The sequence below is a fragment of the Pogona vitticeps genome, chromosome 5, assembly GCF_051106095.1.
Source record: "Pogona vitticeps strain Pit_001003342236 chromosome 5, PviZW2.1, whole genome shotgun sequence".
Taxonomy (NCBI): Eukaryota; Metazoa; Chordata; class Lepidosauria; order Squamata; family Agamidae; genus Pogona; species Pogona vitticeps.
This window is the reverse complement of record NC_135787.1, coordinates 61,218,554-61,233,987: the sequence shown is the minus strand read 5'-3', so window position 1 is coordinate 61,233,987 and position 15,434 is coordinate 61,218,554. Positions and strand designations below refer to the sequence as shown.

At 40.7% G+C, this 15,434-nt stretch overlaps 1 protein-coding gene across 2 annotated transcripts in view; it reads left to right on the top strand.

Annotated features, from left to right (window-relative positions):
* The first annotated feature begins 1,499 nt into the window (after nt 1–1,499).
* ENPP6 (ectonucleotide pyrophosphatase/phosphodiesterase 6) overlaps nt 1,500–15,434 on the top strand; it is a 59,093-nt gene continuing 45,158 nt past the window's right edge. For both annotated transcript variants that reach the window (XM_020802803.3, XM_020802794.3), the window contains exon 1: nt 1,500–2,336. In XM_020802803.3, coding sequence (XP_020658462.3) covers nt 2,099–2,336 — 238 coding nt within the window. In that variant the 5' untranslated portion in view covers nt 1,500–2,098. The remainder of the gene's footprint in view (nt 2,337–15,434) is intronic.

Genomic DNA, 15,434 nt, shown 5'->3' with positions numbered 1-15,434 from the left:
ATGATTGAAAAGGTTATCTGATCTCATTGAAATTAGCTAGATCAGGGAAAACTGTCAGCTGTGACAAACCCCCACAGATTCAAACAACTAAGAAGTGTAACAAATTTTGTTGTGCTCTGAAGACTTTGTTGAAGTCTCATACATTTGACCCTGACAACACATTTCATCTGGAAACCTAGGCTTGGGAAGGGAGAGGAGGAAGAAAAAGTCCACATTTTCGCATGTCTCATTACAGCTACTTCATCCACCCCAGAAGTCAATCATTTTGGTGGCAGTAACAAGACCATGTCAATTTCAAACCTAAAGGAGGAAGGATTCTGTTACTTTTTGAAAGTGCTGTCTGAACATTTATTTATTTGATACAATGGATAAACGCTCAACTATATATTTTTAAAAACTTGACTTCTAATTCTGGTTTTAATTTTATATTGTGCAACAGATGGACATATTTTATTAGACATTTAGATCTGAGAAATATGCCAAAACTTGCCATCAAGAAGAAGGGGAGCCTTTCACTCACCATCCACAATGCCATGCCCAGACATTATCCATTACACATTATATATGAGTTAGTTATCTGGCTGTGGAGTCTAGAGTTCTATTCCCCATTATACCTCCTGGAAGAAGAACCAGCCTCTGTGGTCTTGGGCAAACTACAGAATCCCACAATGCCTCCTAGAATGAATGAATGAATGAATGAATGAATGAATGAATAGAAGAACTTGAGTACTTCTAAGTATTCTCTACTTAGACAACCCTATAAGTCTGAATTGAGTTGTTGGCAGACAATTATTATTACTATGACAGTACCCTTCAGTGGGGGGAGGGACACATTTAATTAGGAGTAATGATTTGTGGCTTGGGGGTTAGTAGTAGTTTTTGTTTCAACAATTTTGCTCAACTTGATTTTTTTTAAAGGCAGGGGGGAGTCTGTGTTTGCATTAACCTGATCTTCAAAAATAAGTTTTATAAATACTAAATCAAAGTGAAAAACTAGTATCTCTCTCCCCACCATACAGTTTTGCCTACAGTTCTCCACCCATTGGCCATGATCCAATATAATCATTATATTAAATCTTCTGCTGGATTGTGCTGCTTCCAAAGTCTCCCCTCCCTGTACATCTGCCTTTGTACCCTAAGCATTTGATCCGGAAGGCTGGAAAACAGAAGGCTGCAATAGTGGGATGGGGAAGAGTAATGGGTAAGAAAGTCTTCAATTTCACTGGAATGCAAAATTCAGAGAGGTATGTCAGACGTTTGGCACCTTAAATACAAAAATAAATAGGAAGGCACTTTCAGTAAAGGAAGCCATGCACATACAGTACGGGTGGTGGGAATTCTACATTAATTAACAATGATCTCTTTAAATTTTGCAACATAATAACAATTATATGCTGTCAAGCCAATTCTGACTTAATGGCAACCTTCTCTGGGTTTTCTGAATATAAAGTACCAGAAGTGGTTTACCATCCCCTTTTCCTGGGAATGTTCTAGGATTGCGTAGCCTGCCCAAGGCCACTGCGGCTGTCTTTTACGACTGATACAAACATAAGAAAAGCTAATATATCTTTTAGGAAGTCAAATAAAAGCAACCCTCTTATCTTTTAACTTATATTAAATCATTACCTTTAAGGAGAAAGTTTAACATGCTGAAAAATGGATTCCCTTTTGTTTCCCCCATTTTCTCCATCTTATATCAAGCAATCTGAATATCTGACAGGTAGGAAGCGAAACACTTGACATATTCCTCTGTTAACTTTTGTCATGTCAGTGTCACATCTAAAAGACAGAAGTGCGTATCTCTGTTTTTGTGCTGTTTTTGTTCAGGAATTAGAAGCTCACTCCTGGAGCATGGTTTGTGACCCACTCCAGCACAAGATTAGCAGGAGTGTTCCGGGAGTGAGCCTGTTGCATGTGAAGCCTGGCAAGTTCAGCTGATGCTACTGTACCTTTAAACTCTGGAATCAAACTAGCCAAATGAGAAATGAGCTGTGTGAGGTCCAGCCCTCAGAGAGCAGCTTCAGCTTCAGAATTACTCCACAGGGACAGGCAGCGCTGACACCGTGCTTCTTGCTCTGGCAAGACTCCATCCAGCCCTATGGCACAGCACATTGCTTCTTTTCTCCTACTTGTCCTCACCCTGGCAAGCTCATCCTTTGCACGCCGAAAGCTCCTGCTCTTCTTGATAGATGGTTTTCGCCATGATTATATCAACGATGAAGCACTTGAATCCTTGCCAGGCTTCAAAGAAATTGTGAACAAGGGAGTGAAAGCGGATTATTTGATCCCAGACTTTCCGAGTCTTTCCTATCCAAACTATTACACCCTGATGACTGGTGAGTATATTCTTTGGCTTCCTTACTAGTGGCCTTTAAGGTCTAGCAGCCTTAAATGCTGCAGATCGCATAAGGTCACTAGATTCCTCACAGTAAGGCTGCCAGGATGAATACAAAGTTTTCAGTTAAAAATTCATCCTCAGTGAAGGTTCAAAGGCATGACTGGAATTAATGATAACATGAACAGATACATCAGGTTTCTCCACTCTAATTTTCAGATAAGAAATGCTTTGCATAAATGGAATCTCTCCCAAAAGTTAGTTGTACTTGTAGAAGGAGTAGGCATGTTAGTCTGTGCAAACTTTGTTTGGTTGTTTCAAAGGATCATGGGGTAAAAACGCAAAAACATCATAAATTTTGATGCTTAACAGTTGAAATGACCATTAAAAAAATGAATATTCAGCTGAATTTGCCTCTCAGGAGAGAATACCTGACAGTAACAAATGTAATTAAATGACTCTATGATGCTCAATATTTGTCTCATTACTGGAATACTGGATTATGCTAAGTCCTCTTTCCCTCCTTTAGAAATAACTCATGATATACCTCACTCATTGCTGAAAGTGGACAATCAAGTTTGGGGGTGATATTAAAAATATTCCTTGTAAAATCAGAGATCCTTTAATTACATAAAGCAAAATCTGTAGTTCTAACTAAAACTAAAAAAAAAAAACAACCATAAGGGGGAGTTTGCAGTTGTCATTATTTTCTTTTTTCTTTTTGTTCATTATTTGTCACATATGGGAATGCAAATATTTATGTGCCTTATTTATAACTTAAAAAATTTAAGCATTTAAGCATACTGAAGATTCAATGCATCCCTCCCAAGAAAAATTAGTGCTCATGTCATTTCCAGTATACCCATCAAACAGGAACTTTTCACCCTCTGAAATGGTTTTCTAGAATACCTTTAATGATGCATATCCTTCCTGATTCTAAAGATTCATGGCAGTGCTCTGATACTTGCATAATAAAAACATAATCAAATTAGCATAACATAATGGTTTGTGACTTTGTGCTACTGTCGATAAGTATGTTCCTTATAATGCAGACTTCATTTCCAGCAATTAACTATTTTGACTGCTCAGATTATTTACCTTAGAAAAGCCCTATTTCATTCACATGGATTCCTTCACAGTCAGCAATTTGTGGACTGGAACTTCTATGTTTCCAAAGTTCACTTTCTTTTCTTGAGCCTGTTACACAGCAGGAATGTGAAAGAAAGAAGCAGCAAACCAGAGAAAATGTTTAATGACCAGAAACCCCTCCTGAACCTGGGATTAGAAGGCAAAGCACGAGTTTTGTAAAAACAAAGGGCCACAATTTTATTAAGTATAAAGGATACGCCACAGCTTAAATGAATTGAGAAGTACAGACTAATACAACTAACCATTCAAGGTAAAATAAATGGGAAAATTGTACACAAAATAGAAGAAATTCTGGGCTGAAAACTTTTTGAGGCTGGTTTAGATGCAACACAGTTTCATTGTCTTATTTTTAGAAAGATGGTAAAGACCAAATTATTTAAAGCTGTCTTTAATAACTGAAACTCCAGGATGCTGTCAATAACAACTTTTTAAATTATTTATATTTATGAGCATAATTATTGTCTGTAATACTCCTATATTGTTTTTGAATTGATTTTTTGATTATTGTGGGATATTGAGGATTGTAAGTTTTAATTTTGTGTAAACTGCCCTGTAGGACGATATATAAATTGTGGTCCAGATAAGCGGGATAAAAATCAAATAAATAAATAAATAAATAAATAAATTGAATGAATGAATGAATGAAAACAGCCACATCCAAGAATAGCCATATGATATCCAGCCATTGGTAGGAAAGGAACAAGGACAGCCATAAAAAGAAGGCAGCCATAAACTAGAATCATGCTGCTATAATTGTGTAGTGTAAATTCAGTCTTGTAGGATATTTATAGGTATAAGCAAGTACTGTACCTGTTTGACACCACTTCAGCTTTCATGGATCCATCCCTGGGATCTATAGTTTGAAATGGTGCTTAAAATTCTCTGTTGTCATACAGGGGGAATATACTAGACTCTCTGGCATAGAATTATGAGAGTAATCTAATAAACTACAAATCCTAACATTGCATAGGGCACACCCAAGGCAGTTCAAGTGGAATGGTACAGTTCTAAACTGTATTGCATAGATATACCTTCAGAAGTCTCTTGCTACTCATAATTAATAGCCATTCACAGAAACGACAGATTTACAATAATCCACAGAAAAGCTATTTATTTATTTATTTATTTATTTATTTATTTATTTATTTATTTATTTATTTATTTATTTATATCCTGCCTATCTGGTCGATATGACCACTCTAGGTGGCTAGAGTGGGGCATCTGCAAGCAGGCTTGCAATACATGTCCTGTTTTAATACAATTCCTTGCATTAAAAGACATGTAGTTCCAGCTGTTGGCTGCCCAGAGCTGGAAGACTTCCCAGCTACTGACAATGCTAGGGATAGGCCAGCAGAGTCCTCACCCTCTCAACATGCACCAAAAACTGCAGCTGACCACACACACACACACACACACACACACACACACACACACACACACACACACACACACACACACCCGTATCTGTTTTTGCAACTCACTAAGTCGTCAACAACTCTACTAGCCCAATTCTGGTGCTGTCAGTAGGAAGCTTCCTAAAACTGGCTGATGAGTGAGGGAAGCCCTGAGGTGCTTTACCAAAATGTGGGCTGGTGCCATTTTTTAAATCACAGTAGAGTTTGCAGCAACTGTAGTACCCACAAATTCCACCTGGTTTTCCCCCAGTGTGTAGTTTCACCCTTGTGCAACAATACCATCATTTTTCTTCAATGAATTTTCATTGGTAAGAAAAAAGATGAAAAGAACAATGTGGAAACTCTGAAGCAGTGGAAGTTGCAAAGCTGCTAATATACCAGGGCAGTTGGTGAGAGAATAAAAGTGTTTGTTGTGTACTTCACCACTGAGGTGAAAATATAGCAGGAGGACGCCAAGAATCAAAATGAAAGTAATCTTGAAACACTGCTTGTTTGCCTACCGTCTCTGACCATTGGATTCCACATTATTTATTTATTTATTTATTTATTTATTTATTTATTTATTTATTTATTTATTTATTTATTTATTTATTTATTTATATCCTGCCCATCTGTTATATTCTACCACTCTACATCCTTTTTACTTCTCTTCCAGCAGTTATCCCTCTAGGCATGTTGCTCTTTCAGTGCTTGTGCCTGAGATATCTACACTCACACAAACTAAGAAGAGCAAACTGATTTTCCAAATGTGTATTGAGGCCACCTGATGCTAGAATAAGCACATAATGTTTGGTGGATGCAGAATCAATGTCTTATCTAGTGACACCCTGAGTATATAATAGATGTGAGATGCCTGAGGTGCATCCCACCACTTTCACCTTTAGCAGTTGTGGAGATTTAGCAGAGAAAGCAAATGAGCAAGTAGAAGTACAGTGGCTACAGTCCTTGCTGGAGGAGAGAACTCAGAAGGTGGTGCTGGGGGACTCCTGTTCGAAACTGTGGCCACTGGTCTGTGGAGTCCCTCAGGGCTCTGTTTTGTCTCCTATGTTATTTAACATCTACATGAAACCACTGGGAGAAGTTATCTGGAGTTTGGGGGTTTGGTGCCACCAGTATGCAGAGGACACCAAAACTCTATCTCTCCTTGCCACCTAAATCCGAGGAAGCTACTTTGGCTCTTGATCAGGGTCTAGTATCAGTAATGGACTGGATGAGTGTGAATAAACTGAAACTTAATCCAGACAAGACAGAAGTGCTCCTGTTTAGTTAAAATGCAGCTCAAGGAACAGGGATGGAGCCTGTACTGGATTGGATTACCCTACCTTTGAAAAAGCATGTGCGCAGCTTGGGGGTGCTCCTAGATTCATCCTTGAACTTGGATGCCCAGGTCTCAGTGGTGGCCAGAAGTGCAATTGCACAATTAAAACTAGTGTGCCAACTACATCCATTTCTTGAGAGATCTGATCTGGCCACTGTGATACATGCCTTAGTTACTTCCCAGCTGCCTTCGGAAGATGTCAGGAAACTCCAGTGGGTCCAAAATGCAGCAGCCAGATTGCTGACTGGGGCTGGTTACAGGGATCACATAACCCACCTGGTACAGCAACTCCACTGCCCATCAATTGCCAGGCACAAGTTAAAGTGCTGGTTTTAACCTATAAAGCCCTAAATGCCATGGGCCCAAGCTATCTCAAAGACTATCTCCCATTATGAGCTGGCTCGGGTGTTAAGATCATCAGGAGAGGGCTTTCTGTCAGTCCCACCACCTTCACAGGTGCAGAGACCTTTCTCTTCAGACAAACCTTCCCTCAGTAACCAGCTATCTGTGTGTAATTTTTAGATAGATTGTTAGGCATTACTGTTTTGACTGGATTGTTAGTACTACTTGTATTTTTCCTTGCTGAATGACATTTATTTAAAAATATTGTATACTTATTGATCTTTGCCTTAATATTGCTTGTTAATTGATGCAAGATGCCTCCTTATTCATTGTTCACAATTTTAAATACCCCCTTTTAATTATGTTAACCACTGTTATATACTCATCATTTTCAGCTTTAAATATTGTCTTTCATTGTTGTAAGCCACAACAAGGAGAAAGGTGGGGTAAAAATATTTTAAATAAATAAGTACAAATAAATAGATGCTGGGCACATTGAGAACATCTTCTTCAATCCCTTGTACTAGAAGCCAGCCCTAGGAACTCTCAGATCTGTTGTTATGTCTTCCCTATATCTGTTCTAAACTGCCAGATGTTGTTTTCCTTACACATATCCTCTCCCATAGGCTGGAGAGGTTTCCTTTCCCCCAGGTTTTAATACATATGTCATTCCCAAAGTCTGAGAGATTGCCCTTTTCAGAAGAATTTATTCTAAACATGAGCTCTCATTGATGAGCCAACCAGTCACTGCAGAATGTTAACCATCACTTTATCTAAGAAAAGGAAGGGTTGGCCAACAGCTGCAACACCTCTTCCCCTCCAGTAATCAAAACAGAGGAGGAAGCCAAGTGAGGCCTTAAAAGTCAACATAGTATTAGGAGGCTGAGTACATCCTTGAGCAAACTCAAGGTAATTCAGAGTTCAGGCTAAAACTGTGCAGCAGAACTTGAATGCCATAGGTAATAGTGTACCACCTGCGCACCTGTTATATCAGAAAATACTCGAACTTCAGAAGAACAAACATTTAGGCTTGATTAATGTCATTGAATATGTTTCTATAAGCTAAAGACTAAAATGAAGTGAAGGGTAAAATTATGAGTCCAGATCAGTTAACAGTTCTTTTTTACACTGTATGCACTTTATATTTTTAATCCAATATAAAACCAGGGACACATTCTACCCTGCCATTATTCACAGTACTATGGGATGCTCATCATCAAAGCCTAACTATATATGACCAGTTGGATAAGAAGCTCTCTGCCTTACCACACTGCAAGAGAGGGAAGGAAAACATGATCACATGAAAAGAAGTAGGGAAGGTAAAAGAATAAATGTCATCCCTTTCCCCTGCCTTACCAGATTGTACTCTATTGGTTTAAACATGTTTCCCACAATTTGGTTCTGATACTGGATATGAGCCAAGAGGGAGAAAACTCCTAAAACTACAGTGAAGGCAGGTAAATGGGTATATTTCTACCCTCTGTTCTCTCCTTTGGTGTGTAAAGACCACACTTGACTGCAATTCAAACAGGTACAATGGAAAAATATATTTGGCTGCCAAGTCCCAACTAGAATGTATATTTGATCAGTCTTTCAGAGATGTGACTCCTAAATGAAAGTCAATAAACTAGATGATCCTTTTAATAATCCTATGATTATCTGAGAACACCACAAAGCAAAAATTCCACACACTTCCTTGTACTGTGCTTAAAGAACACAGATTATGATTTTGATGTGGTTGTTACAAGTCAACTTCCTTCTGGCTTATGGCAACCCTAATAGGGTTTTGTAGGTATGTGAGATGTTCAATGTATGGTTGACCATTGTCACTGTCTAGTGAGTTTCCATGTCCAAATGTGGATTTGAATTCAGGTCTCACAAATCCTAACCTGACACTCTTATCTGCTGCCCCACAATGGTTCTCTTTCCATAATATAGTACTGATCATAGTGGAGGCATATTTGCATGAATGATTTAAGAAGAAAAGCACAACAGGGCAATCTTGATTATATTTTTTCAAGTTCATCATGCCTAACTCTGGCAAAGAAGGCATCACCACTAGTGCTGCCCCAGCAAATGCCCTGGCAATATGGCCCACATCACAACTATTCTTCTCTTTCTGGGTCTGCTATGGCAGTTTGATCCTTTGTACATATTTATACATGTTTATTCAAGCCATCATTCTGGCTATGCTTATTCTACCACGTGATCCAGCTGGTTTTAAAGGGATCATTGCGAAACAAGGAGTGAAAATGGTTTATCTGGTTCCTCAAACCTTACCTATCCAAATTATCACATGTAACTTTCATAGTTTTGCTGCAACACTCTTAAAGCCAGCACCTTTTAATGTGAAAAACTGGATGTGGTTACTGGATTTTGTGATGCTATTGCTGGTGAAACACAATGGTTGCGACATCATGGTAGTGACTTAGAGGAAAGATAGAATATTAGCAAAAAGAGTTAACAGTTCAATTAATTTTTAGGGAGCTGAAAAATCTGATGCAGTTTAAGTTCAAATTTTTAAACAGTTATGTTTTCATTAAATTGCTGGTCAAGTTGAGATTAGGTGATGACAAAAGGTAAAATGATTGCACCCAATATTTTATTGCTCTCCCACCCCATCCCTAGATAAAGCTTTAGAGACAAGGAAACAAGTACAAATTAAAAACAGAAAACCTGCCCAAACCATCAAAAACCTTCTCTTACTTTCCCTCTCCTACTTCTTAATAACCCAAACTGCTTGTTCTTAATGTGCTGCTAAATTGCTTCTGAAGTATGACTAACCTAAAAATTAATAACCTTCAAAAGTTCCTCTCATTAACAGCTCTGCTCTGATATTACAAACTAAAGCCCATTGCTACCTTTGTTGGCTCAATTTATTTTCTGCCAGGTCTTGTTTTCTTATCAACTTCTACTCTTTGTAGCATTATTAACTTTTCCAGTGAGTTTTATGCTCTCTTGATACGTTCAAAGTACTATAATCTTGGTTTAGTCATTTTAGCTTATAGTGGAAGTTCAGGGGCCATTTGAATATAGTTCTCTGTCTTTTTGGTGGTCCATAGTATCCATAAAGCTCTCCTCCAATATAATATTTTGAATGAGTTGACTTTCTTCCTGATAGCTTTCCTCACTGTCCCGTGTTCACAACCATTCATGGTAGTGAGAAATACTGTACTGTGAATGATCTTGGCCTTGGTCTCCAGTGACACAGCCTTATGTTTAAGGATAATTTCTAGTTCTAACTACCCTACCAACTCTCTGTTTCTCCATATTCTGTCCTAATAGTAGCCTCTTGTACAGAGCGGAGGTTATTAAGAAAATCAAATGATGTGGTACATCCATATCTTTTGTAATGGCCCACGTTTTTTCATGATCCACAATGTCAAAGGCTTTATTGTAATCTATGAAACACAAACTGATTTTCATCCTTGTGATCCTTGTGCACAATCTGAAGGCATCGGTGAGTGATACCTTTATGAGACCACTCAAAATGTGAGAATAAGCTGGCTTTTGATTCCACAGGTCTTCATCAGGTCGGTCACTACAGAGCTGGAAGTGGTACAAGAAACATAAAAGTTTGAAAAATCAAAGATACGTGTATTTTGTTTAAATTAAGTTCCAAAACAGGGGCTGCAGAATCAGGTCAGAAGGTATAGATCTCAGATTTCACACCTGGTGGTGTCAACTGGAATGTTTCTGCCAATCTTGTTGGACAACGAGTTGCCAGCCAGCCAGCAAGTCCCTGCCCCCGGGGGATTTCCTTTTGCTTGGGGCTCAACGCAAGACGAAGTGTGGCAAGCCTTATATTAGAGATGTTGGGATAAATTTAATCTACACACTAGGTACGCCAATTTCTGCCATATTAAAAGTATAACCTAGTAGTTACAGGGAGATGTTGTCCTTAGTTTGCATCCTGCTTGGGCAATGTCCTTGCTAGGTTGCAATTCAGGACCAACTGAATTAGGTAATATCGTTGTTGTCGTCATCATCATCTTAGAACTGCAAAGCTGAAAGAGACCCAATGAATCATTGAGTCCAGTCCCTGTCAAGGGGGCACAATGGGGGGAATTGACCTCTCAACCTCTGGCTCTTGCAGTCAGATGCCTAAATCACTGAGCTCTCCAGCAGTTCATATTGCATAGGTCAAGAAAAAAAAAAGAGCCTGTGTGAGTGTTATACACAATACAAAGTCAAGGGTGGGCTATAGGGGCTCCCCCCCCTTTTTTTGCTGGACTATGGAAGATATTCTGAATAGAATTTTCAGGTTAGAACCCGGGTCAGTGCAACATGAAAGGACACTAAAGAAGAGCTCTTGAACGTGTACAGAGTTCTTCCTTGCTCTCTTCCTAATAGATGTTTTAAAATAAATATGAATTTAAAAATGGAGAAATTCCCACCGTTTTATCATGCCAATGGAGGAATAAAGGCAGGACTGATTCTTACAACTCAGAATGTTTGGGATTACAATTTTCATGATGGCCATAAATCTTTCTAATTTGAAAACTACCCCCTTCCTTTGTCAGTATTATTATGACTTCTACACACACACACACACACACACACACACACACACACACACACACACACACACACACACACACACACACACACACACACACACACACACACACCTCTAGATGCACTACTGATCACTTAATATGGATGAGTTGCCTTCTTTCTTTCTTTCTTTCTTTCTTTCTTTCTTTCTTTCTTTCTTTCTTTCTTTCTTTCTTTCTGAGCAGTTTATATATTAAACAAATAAATCATGCACAACTCCAAACAATGAACATAATAATATAAAATCAAATTAAAGATAAAACAACCAACAATTTAAATAATAATAGTTAAAATAAGATAAAATAAGATAGAGCAAGACAGCAGGACTGATAGTATAAATGTTGAGACCACTCACTGTAATTAGGTGTTGTAATTCAAGTGTAAGGTCTGGGAAGGGGCCAGGCAGATTTTGGGTGGGAGGTTGTTCCAAATCTGAGGAGCACCTGCTGATAAGGCCCAGTTTCTGGTTTTTTCTTTCCAGGCCTCTTTCAGGGTCTCAGCCACCCGGCCTGCAAAGACCGTATCGGGTGGGCAAATTTCAGGGCTTTATAAGTTAAAAACATTTAGGGCTTTATAAGTTAAAAACATCACCTTGAAGCTGGCATGCGAACAGACGGGTAACCAATGCAGGACAGCCAGGGTGGGAGAAATATGTTTCTTAATGTTTATTAATGCCAATCAATAAACTGGCTGCCATGCTCTGGACCTGCTGAAGTTTCCGTAACAGTCTCATGGGCAGCCCCACGTAGCGGGCACTACAGTAGTCTATTCTCGAGACTATCAGTGCATGAACCAGCATGGTGAGGGACCCAGTGTCAAGTTAGGCAATCTGCCTTAGGTGGAATTTGGTGGAACAGCACAGATGCTATCTGAAGCTCCATTGACAACACTGGGTCCAATAGTACACCCAAGCAGCAAATCTCATCCTTAGTAGAGAGAGTATCCCCCCCCCAAAGGAGAGGGAGGCTGTGACGTTCACCTCTATGAAGCACCTACTTTTTGCGCCATCACAACGATTGCAGTCTTTGTTTCCCTCACTGCCACCAGTGGATTACCTCTGTCCACAATATTAAAGATACTGTATTTGTCCAAACACTTGTCTGGTAAATGCAAACAGAACTTATCTACTGGTGTAGCAAAGTTAATAATAATCACAGAAGTTCTTCAGTTGTTGATTGTACACAAGCAAATCATTCACAGGTCTCTCTATACATACTTTCTTCATGCCGTAAAATTAATTACCACCTTCTATATTTATCTTAACCAGCTTAACTCTATTAATATCTCTTCTGACTCTTGACTCTGACTAACTCACTTTTGACTGACTCTTCTGACTCACTCCTGACTGACACTTCCTCTCAGGCTCCGCCTTTTAACCTCTCTCTCAGCTGCACCTCTCCACCACATTTGCATAGACATGAATAATACATGACTCATTTTGCATAACAAGGGGTGAATGCTACAGAGGCACCCAATCCACAAACATTAGGGGCACCCACCCACAGGATCTCCATCTTGTCCAGATTCAGCCTCAGTCTGTTATCCCTCATCCGTCTCAGCATGGCATCCAGACAGTGCTCAAGGGACAGGACAGCCTCCTCTGCAGACGGGTGGAAGGAGAGCTAGAAGTGGGTGTCATCCACATATTGGTGACATGAAACACCAAAGCTCCTGATGACCTCTCCCTGGGGCCTCATATAGATATTAAACAGCATTGGGGAGATGATCGACCCTTGAGAGACTCCACAGTTAAGGGTCCAAGGGGTGGACATCATCTTGCCAAGTTGTACTCTCTGAGGATGGTCCTTGAAGAAGGACTGCAGCCAGGCCAAGGCCAGACTGTTGATCCCCAATTTAGAGAGCCGCACCAGGAGGATATTATGATTGACAGTATCAAAGGCTGCTGAGAGGTCAAGGAGGACCAGCAAGGACATTTTGCCCGCACACATCAGTCTCCTTCAAAAGGTCATCTTGCAGGGTGACTAATGCCATGGTGTGGCCTGAAACCAGACTGGAATGGAGTGTTCAAGCACCCTGTCAACCTCTACCAATGTAACAGGCTGAAAACATATTAAACTCATTGGGTAAGGTGGTGCAGAAAACATGTGTTTACTCATTGGGTAAGGAGGTTCCAATACTTTGGCCATCTTATGAGAGGAGAAGACTCCTTGGAAAAGACCCTGATGTTGGGAAAATGTGAGGGCAAGAGGAGAAGGGGCCGAGATGGTTGGACAGTGTCACTGAAGCTACCAATATGAATTTGACCAAACTCTGTGAGGGAGTGGAAGACAAGAGGGCCTGGCATGCTCTGGTCCATGAGATCACGAAGAGTCGGTCAAGACTTAACGACTAAACAACAACAAAGGTGGTACAATGGACATCTCAGCTCGATCTATTGGAGAAGAAGGATGGAGGATGGCCTCCACTTTATGTTTCAAAAAGGCCGCAAATTAGTCACAGGAAATATTACTGGGAGGCCTGTCACTATGACCAAACCGGGATAAATTGCATACTGTACAAAAAGGTTAAGCTTGATGGTATTGAGCTTTGCTTATCCGGGTAATGAAGTATGTTTTCCTAATGGCCTTCACCTTAGCTAAGTAGATGCTTGATACGATTTTTGTGTTTTTTAGATTAGATTCCATTGGGGCCCATCTCCAGATGCTCTCCAGCCTCCTCCTATTCTGCTTCATTGCCTACAGATGTTGGTTATACCAGGGGAATGGGACAGCTTTGGTAGCAGCAGCATATCATCCATTCACCAGAGCCTCGACAGGAATGCCAACCAGATCAGCATTATTCAAATTTATTTTATTTTTATTTATTTTCCGGCATTTACCTTGCCCATCTAGATTGAACGAATCTATTCTGGGTGGCTAACAGTCCGAATATAGAACAAAATTAAAACAAACACTATCAAACATAGAGATAGGTAAGAGATAGAGAACTAAGAATAGGAAGGGGGGAAGGCCTGCCTGAAGAACCAAGTCTTCAGCTTGTTCTTAAAAACTCCCAGTGAGGGGGAAAGGTGAACCTCCAGGGTTAAGGAGTTCCAGAGGTGAGGGGCCACTGCCGAGAAGGCCCGGTTTCTAGTTCTCTCCTTCTGGGCCTCTCTCGGGGTCAAGCCCCTCAACTGCCCAGCCTGGGTAGATCGAATGATACAAGTAGAGTTAGGTGGGAGCAGGTATCGAGGTCCTAAACCGTTTAGGGTTTTATATATAAGCATCAATACCTTGAAGTCAATGCGGAAATGAATAGGCAACCAGTGTAAGGCCACCAGAGTGGGTGAAATGTAATGATATTTTTTCACCCCAGTTAATAATCTGGTGGCCGTGTTTTGGACCATTTAGAGTTTCCGCATCAATCTCAAGGGCAGCCCCACGTAGGACCCATTACAGTAGTCAAATCTCAAGATTATGAGTGCATGAACCAGAGTGGTGAGTGCCCAGCGGTGCAGACCATGGACGATACCTGGGACTCCATGGTAAGCACTGGGTCAAGATGGACCCCCAAGCTGTGGACCACACTCTTTATGGTGAGAGTCGCCCCCCACAAAAGAGAGGGAGCTTCCCAAATCACTGATAGGAGGGGTGCCCACCCTCAAGATCTCCGTCTTGTCCGGGTTCAGCCTCAGTCCATTCTCCTGCATCCATTGCAGTACAGCCCCTGGGCAGCGCTCAAGGGATGCAACGGCATCCACTACTGTTGGGAATAAGGAGATGCAGAGCTGTTATGTCATCAGCGTACTGATGACATGAAGCACCACACCCCCAGATGACCCCTCCCAGCGGCCTCATATAGATATTGTCCACTGCAAAGCTCAGTTTCTTCCTAATGGGCCTAATCAGTGTCTCCTTGAGGTCAAGGGGAACCCTGCCCTCCTGGAGAGACCCATTAATTATTGCAGTAGCCCATTTGGCTGTCACGGGCCTGGCTACTTTGATTAGCCAGGCCGGGTAAGGGTCAAGGGAGGAGGTGGTGGCACAGCAGCGATCAAGTGCCTTGTAAACCTCAAGTGACATCACTGGCTGATAGTGAGTAATTCTCACCAGGCAAGGCACTGGATGTCTCGGCTCGATCTGCTGGTTTCAAATAGGGGGTTAGGTCCCGGTGGATGGCCTCCACTTTTTAAAAAATGCTGCAAATTGGTCAAGTGAGATATTAGGGGGAGGCCAATCACTGTGACCAATTCTGGATAGATCCCGTACTATGCGGAATAATTTTGCCTGCTGATTGGAAGCTTCGCTTATCCAGACAGCGAAGTAAGCTTTCTTTGCAGCCTTTATCTTAGAAAGGTAAAGGCTAGACGCAATCCTAA